Source organism: Juglans microcarpa x Juglans regia, chromosome 1S (genome assembly GCF_004785595.1).
Source record: "Juglans microcarpa x Juglans regia isolate MS1-56 chromosome 1S, Jm3101_v1.0, whole genome shotgun sequence".
In the NCBI taxonomy this organism is placed as follows: domain Eukaryota; kingdom Viridiplantae; phylum Streptophyta; class Magnoliopsida; order Fagales; family Juglandaceae; genus Juglans; species Juglans microcarpa x Juglans regia.
Genome location: NC_054595.1, coordinates 14,054,293 through 14,062,231, shown reverse-complemented (window position 1 = coordinate 14,062,231; position 7,939 = coordinate 14,054,293). Strand labels below are relative to the sequence as shown.

Below are 7,939 nucleotides of genomic sequence, written 5' to 3'. Positions count from 1 at the left end.
ACATAGCCCCTCCCCTCTTTGGATGACACACTTGGATCAACAAGCTCTCTCTCTTTCAATTAGTTTTCTCTAGTCTCAGCATCTAGGTTGTGGAATATGTGGGTGTTGCTCTGGTATATTATCACGTAGCACACTCCACCATCGATACGGGAGATTCCGAATGAACGACGATGACGGAGAACCCGTGGATTAACAACCACACTAGATCTACGATTTACCAACGAGGTAATATCGTTTCTGCTATGTATTCTGATCTAGTATTTCTAATATTGGTATCAGAGCCAAATCGGTTATCTCCGATTTGTGTTTTTTATGTGCACATTATAATTTCATTTATTGAAATATTTCTACAGAGAACTTTTTACCTACGAGATGGCTGCCGTTACGGTGGTAGTGCCGTTGTGGAATGGTTTTGTAGTTTAGGGCACAAATTGAGAAGATTATGGTGATTCAAGTACAAAATGTACCTTCCCCTTGTTCTTTCTTTTTCATTTACTTTCCTTCATGTTACTCATATGGCACTTGTTTTGAAATTCTGTAAATTCAGATTCTAATCCTTCTTTATTTTCCCTGGCATGGATAAGTATTTGTAATATCTTATACTATGAGTTTCACATATAGAAGCTAGGCACAAACATGTAAAGCACTAATACAGCTTGTACTTGAGCTTTGGAAACAACTTTCACCTTATTTTATTTGTATCAGTATATAGTTCATGATATGTAAGTGTTGTGACAACTACAGAGAAAGTGCAAATCCAACAAACAAGGATTTGCTACTCATATTCTTGGGTTGACTGAGCTCTTCTTTGTACTTAGGCTTATAATAAGTAATTTCGATGAGGAAATGGTACCTAACAGGCCAAGTAGGGTGCCGAATGCAATGAGGGATAGGTTAAATATCAGGACAGGCTTTGATATTTCATGCCAACAAATCTTGATGTAGAATGCACAGGGCAAGATCATACAAATGGCGACACTAACGAGAGAACCCGTGAGGCTAAGAACATATTCAAAATATGGTACGGACAGAGCCAAGGCTAGTATCAGCAGAAGTAGAATTGAACCTAAAATACTCCTTATGATCATCTTTAATCTGGGACTCATCTTAACAGGAAGTGTACGCTCAATCTGAATGGCAAGTGGTGCAAATTCAAGTGCATATTTGGTCATGGGTGTTAGCACAGTGGCCCATAATGCAATCTTTGTCACGAGAAGATGTCGAGGCATGCTCAGAGTGATTTGAGGATTGACTTCAGGCCCAAACAGTTTGGCACCCATGAATGCTAATGCTGTATAAAGTGCTGTCACTAATGTGAAGCTTACAACAGACACCTGAAACCCGAAATTAAACAAACAGATCATGATGAGTAAGTGAATCTTAAAAGAGAAATTTCAATTTTTGTTGCCATCTCCAATCATATTCTCTAACTTGGTATAGTACTTATGCTTGGTTGTTTAAGTGGTTGACATATAAAATTACTTAAAATGTGTTACATCAAAGAACGTTTAGATTGTGAAAATATTTCATCACATCTCATCTCATCATTACAAATTTTCTAAATTTTCACACAAAATATAATAAACAATTCAACTTTTTCAAATTTCAGAACAATAATAATATTAAAAAATAATATTCTAATAATATTTTATTCAATTTTCATCTCAACTCATTATCTAAATAGAATCTGAGATTGAGGATGATGCAATTTCAGATAAAAATAGCATTGCTATTAAAAATAAAGTAGAAAGTAAAATTTAAAGTACTAAAGACTTGTATCTAGTATGATAAAAGAGCTCGTACCCAAACTCAATGGTTTAGAGTGGGAAAGAGATAGATACATAAAGTGAATCCTCTAGCATATATTAAGCATTTAATAATGACACCCCCCAACGAAGAAAAAATAAAAAACTCAATTGGGCAACTATAAACGTTGCAGGACCACTTCATATATCTATTTCTTTTCGACTATAAGTCCTAGTGTTGGGGTAAATGATCTAGGGGGTCCCAAAATATGATAAAAGGAGACAAGAATAGCATTTACTTTATTAGTACTTGGAGATGGAATGGGAGTAGATACCTTCGTAAACCTGGATGGATCTTTCATAGCTCTGTATAAATTGGGAAAAACGATGTGTCCTGCATAGCTGAAGATATAGAGCCCAGATACTGCAGGAATGTTATGGATGTGGAGGATTGGTATCTTGTGATTGGATTTTACACCTCCAAAAATGGCAGTGCATGCCACTGATATAAAAATGAGAAGAGACATAATTATGCCGCCTGAAGAAAGGAAAGATATGGAAGATAGATCTCTCAGCCACAGACTGGGTAATGCTATTAAGACAGCAATCGATGTTAGCAACTGAGAGGTAGATAGTTTAGCCCATGGAACCTTAATATGCGTTCCAGAAAGCACAGTAATTAGGTTGTCATGTAGTGAGATCGTGTAGGACACAAGTGCCATGAAAATTTCTAGGTAGATGAAGGTGGCGGCTAAAATTCTTCCTTTTCTTCCAAATGCATGCTGTCCAATATCCGTGTAACTCCGTGACTTGAGATTCTTGTCTAGGCATTTTCCAAGTAATTGAGAGCTATATGCGCATATTATCCCAAGTCCTACAAGTAGAGAGGCAGAAGCCCACCCTCCAGTTTCCAATGCATACGGAGTTGACAACTGCCCCAAACCTGCGAGCGAGAGACAATATTTAAGATTAAAAAGATTCACAACAACAACAAAAACAGAAGAGTTCAATTACGTACGTACGTACCTATGAGCATCCCAATCATGTTAATCACAGCATGAGCAAAAGAACCATTAGCCTCCACATGGTGTTCGATGTCTAAGCCATTTTCGACAGTACTATCTAAGTTCTTGATGCTGTTGTGATCGCACACGCAGAGCTTGCTTTCCTCCAAACAAACAGGGCAGCTCACCCACTGCACATCCGAGGTTGCACCAATATGCATGTCTATCTCATTCTTACGATGCTTTGATATCTTGTCCCACATACTATTCAATCAGTTCCAACAAGTTTTGACTGATAAAATTGTGGGAATTCTACGTACGGGACTCTAGCTAGCTTCAGAAAGGATGGATCTTGCCCATGAAGTATATAAAGGCTGGGTATACTTATATAATTGAATAAATGTAACCCTCCTCAAGGTGAAGAATCGCATTTCATTAGATGTGTAGTGGAACTTTGTGAATATTCTTAGAGAAGAAGAGAAATTAGAATTGGTATAATATTTAAAATAGGCCAGACATCGGTACACGCGTAACACATACTAGTACCATTTGCAAGAATCAAATTGTAAAGATATGCTTGGATGTGCATGCATGAGAGAGAGAGAGAGAGGGAGAAAGAGAGATTTGGGGGATCGATCGAGTTGGCAAATTGGACAATTTGCAAATGCAAGGCTAGAAGGCCATGAACGTACGTGAGAAAATAAGCAATTGGGGTGCAAGCATCTCGATCTCATGCCATATTAATTATGAGAATCAGAGCCAAACTATACTAATATTGATCATGCACTGGAAAATTTGAGGTAGGTTCCAAAAGGCATGGCTGCGCAGGCAGAAATTAGAAAGATGATTCTGATCAAATTTTATCTTTTTGCGATCTTATTCCCATGACGGCGTGGTACATTATTCTTTGCATTTGGGTATCAGCCTCTCTCACAGTATTGTAGTTCGGAGGTTGTAGTGATTCCAGAAAGGAATCATGGAGTGGTGTGATCAGCTTAGATTTGTAGTAGTGGCCTGGAAATTACGCCAATAGATTCTTAAGATATATATATTATATATATATGTACATTTCCTCCGTCCCCATACTGCAGCTTAAAGTTATGCCATCTACATATATTAGCATGAATTTCAAAAGTACACGATCCCAACATTAATTTATTGGACATAATATATGGAAGAGAAGCAGTACTTGATCAAGCGAGTTTCATTTAATCCATTCATATTAGTTACAAAATAGAAACATTCCTGTATCATCATTTTGATAAAACACTTCGGATCAATATTACTCTCTCTCTCTCTCAGACAGAGATTGTTATACCAATATTATCTTCTTTTGGTAAGTGATGATCAAATGCATGACATCAAGCATCAGTAGGAATACGCATCTTTTACGTCGACAAATTCATTTATTGATGAGTACTTATGCATCTCATCATGGTTAGAAATATAATAAAAGGGGGATTGATAAAAAAAAGAATATCAGAAGCAACTGACAACTTGGTTGTCACATGCATGGAATCCCTCCCCCTCCCATGCTTCTTGGAAAACATTTCCCCTGTCCCGACACAATTAGAACTTTTACAGCACTCCAAGAAATTGGTTCTTGGGACAGAATTACATTCGTTTCAAATTATGACTTTTTTTAAGAATGAATTTTAAATTTATTCCGTAAACACGCTACAAATGTCATTTGAACAGAATCATGTATTCTGTTGGTTAAATAAATAGTAACAAATAAAAATTACAATAAATTAAAATGAAACAAAATCAGTTTTGAGGACTAAGGCCAACATGGAAATTTTGCTTTCTTTAAGAAGATTTAAGTCCTTTGCGGTAGACAAAACTTCAAATAAATCAATGCAGTAGACCTTCCGGCCTTGACTTTTCTCCTCTAAGATACAGTAGTCCAACAGATTATTGTATAACTTGAATAAACTCTGCACAAGTAGTTGAGCCTAAAGCTCCACTAGAAAAAACATGACCTCAAAGACATAAAGAGATCGATCTCTTTATTATATATATTTATATATATATATATAGTAGACGTTTAAAACAAAAGAAACAACAATTGGCAATAAATAGAATTAATAAAGCAGCCACGAATAATGTTGATTAAAAAAATGAATCAACTTTAATATACACTAAATAACCAACAATTAATCAAACGTAGTGTTCAATCTTAATGATTAAATGAATTTCAAATCCCACAATTATTAGACATTAAAAATGTAACGACCGGAAAGATTTAGACATTAGAAACATGGTGAAATTCTGAAAGGATTTCACAAATGGAGCAATGGATTATGTTTTGGTCCGTCATCATTGTTGGATTCTAATCCACTACGGTAACGAAGTTGTCTTTCTATTTAATTAAGGCAATTCAGAATATAAATTTATAAAAAAAATTGTACCATTAGATTTGTTTGAATATTTAAGATTTTGAGTGCAATAATAAGTTTCCAGCTTTCCAGGCATGAATAGTAGATGGGAGTGTCCTTTTATTTAATTAAGGCACTTAGGAGTTGATTTTCGCAAAATGAATTGTACCACTAAATTCGTAGGAATATTTAAGATTTTATAGTATAATAAAAAGTTTCGATATTTTTCGTATGAATGTTAACATTCAGGAGAGCGTCACGTGGCAACCGATTCAAATAGTTGTCAAATCGCCATATAAGATGTTCAAATCTGTTTAGAATCACTAGGTTACCTTTTGTTTGGACACATGGCACACTCCTAGCCACTAATATGAATAGTGTTAGGATACTTGTCACATGGAGATTGAAGTATATAATGAAATGGATGGTAAATTAAGCCATGTGATCATGCCACATATGCCAAACACTATTCTGACTAACCAAAACACTATTTTGTCAACTAAAAGAGGGTTTTGATCCTAATGAAATCCCAAACTATTGGAATCCAACCGCAACCCTATATCCTATGTGATGGCCGAAACTCTAAACTTGGTTTCTAAACCCTAAACCACTCGATTTTGATTTAAGTGTTTTATCACTTGGTTAAATCACTTCCTCTTGCAATTAACTACTAAATTACACACTCATATACCTTTAACCACTCACTTACATATTGGTAATTTCATTTAATCAAGAAAAATTTGTTTTGAACAAAGCAATAGCAAAAACCCTAACTAGACCCCAAACTAAGCCCCATTTGGTTAGGCCCTTTTAGTCCACTGAAAACTCCCACTTAGGCCAAGGTTCTTGGAAAATTTTTCCCACTCTTATAAACCCATACTTAGGGTGTCATTACACCTCATGATTTACCACAAACAATAGTTTGATGGCAAGCCAAAACCACCACACACCAGCCCCTATCACTCAGCTAGACTACAGCAGATTTGTTGTCCTCACTTCAGCCCACTTTCCTCCACCTTTTAAGCTGCCACCTCCCATCAATTGGAAACTCATCCATCCACCATGTCAGCCACCACCTATACTCCATGCCTCTTGCTCTTCTCGTCACACACTTAGCTTTTTTTTTCACTTATTTTCTGAGAGAGAGCTTGGGAGAGTTTTTTGGCAGTTTTTGCTCTAGCATTTCTAGCCCCTTTGCAAGTCGATTTCTATGACTCAATCTTCTTGCAATTTGTTCTAGTTTGAGTCTAGTTTGTGTGGGTATATGCTGAGAAATTTCTCATGGAGTTCTGATTGGTGAAAGTTGACTTTCAAGATGCAAAGGTTCTGTTCTGATAGTTTATGGTCTTCATTGATGAACATTGGAAGTTTGGTCTTATTTTGATGAAATAAAGTGTGGATCTCCACTTGATGAGTGCTTACATGATTTATATACATGTTAGGATGTGAATTTAAAGCAAGATAGGTTTTATAAAGAGGTTTGCATGATTTCAAAGTGATAGAATTTGTATGGCTCAAAACAGTTTATGTTTCGGTGTAGTTTGCTTTTTTTATTCTAGCAACTTGATCATATGGCTTTGATTTTTATATATGATATTCCTAAAACTTTTATAAATTTTTTAAAAGTTTATTTTTGAAGATTTATGGTTTAGATCTTTGTTAGAATTATGTTGAACAGGCAAAAGTTTAGCTTAATCTCAATCAAGAAGCTACCAGATATGATGATATATTTTGATACTAGTTTTGCCATGTCATGCAAGATTTAATGCTTAGATCAAGTTAAAACTTGAATGTGAGGTATGTGGCTTTGTTAATTGAAGATTTATTGCATAAAAATCTAAGGATCTAGTGACTTTGTTTCAAGTCCAAAGCATGCTATACATGGTTTTGAAGTTTTCATGCAACCCAATTGTGTAGGTTGTATTTTTCTGATTTTGGTTGTTTAATCAAGCCTGATGTTACTTAGGTTTAAATGAGGAAAATTTTATGAGAGTTTTTATGGACTTTTGGTGTCCTTGGAGTTGATTTGGAATGTGTTAGACCAAGAACATCAAGAGTTGATTTATTTTGACCTAATTTTGATGTTTTGGCATTTTCCTTGATATGACGAGTTTAGTATTTTTGAAACATGTGCATTGATTTCTTAGCTTGATTTTAGAACTAAGGGTATGATTTTTGAGAGATGTTATTTTCGGTTTATGCATGTTAGTCTATTAAGAGATCAAGTTGCAACAAAAATAAAGTTTTTAGCCTAAGCATGTTTCGGCCAAGTGGTGTTCGGCATAGTTATGATTTATTTTAAATTTTTCTCAGTTGATATTTGGATTTAGAATAAAATTTATATGAGAAATGTAAATTTTAGTAAGTTTTAGAGTCCATAGGCAAAATCCTTATTTTAGGGACAAAATTATAATTTGCCATAAGTAGAGGGGTAACTTTGTAATTTTTAGTCATAAGTTAGTAAGTTTTGTATTTATAAGTATTTAATGAGATATTCTAGCATTATAAAATATCTCATTTCAAATTGCACTCATTTACACTCACTTTAATGTTACGCTACACTTTCGCTTTACGCGAAAATCCTATAAGTTAACTTTGAACTTACTCTCAATATATTTACGTATGTATGGTGGTAAGGCTACTGTGATTTATATTTATGTTAGTTATGCTTATTGTAATTTTTATAATATACCATGCCATATCATCAATTATCTATTACACATTTATATGTTACACGAATGTCATGTCATCTGTTACACATTTACATGTTATCTGAATGCCATGTCACTGTCACATGCCACGAATGTCATGT

At 34.9% G+C, this 7,939-nt stretch overlaps 1 protein-coding gene across 1 annotated transcript; it reads right to left on the bottom strand.

Moving 5' to 3' along the window:
* Positions 1-669: 669 nt before the first annotated feature.
* LOC121245690 (amino acid transporter AVT1H) lies at positions 670-3,107 on the bottom strand. The gene is made up of 3 exons (XM_041143606.1): positions 2,772-3,107; positions 2,081-2,688; positions 670-1,334 (listed from the first exon to the last, which is right to left on the bottom strand). The coding sequence occupies exons 1-3, from the start codon at positions 3,010-3,012 to the stop codon at positions 780-782; spliced, it is 1,404 nt and encodes a 467-aa protein (XP_040999540.1). The 5' UTR covers positions 3,013-3,107; the 3' UTR covers positions 670-779.
* Positions 3,108-7,939: the final 4,832 nt, after the last annotated feature.

Coding starts and splice junctions, on each gene's coding strand:
- LOC121245690 (XM_041143606.1), bottom strand. CDS start 3,012: ATGTGGGACAAGATATCAAAGCATCGTAAGAATGAGATAGACATGCAT. Junction 2,689..2,771: donor CATGATTGGGATGCTCATAG/GTACGTACGTAC, acceptor TCTCGCTCGCAG/GTTTGGGGCAGTTGTCAACT. Junction 1,335..2,080: donor ATCCATCCAGGTTTACGAAG/GTATCTACTCCC, acceptor TTCGGGTTTCAG/GTGTCTGTTGTAAGCTTCAC.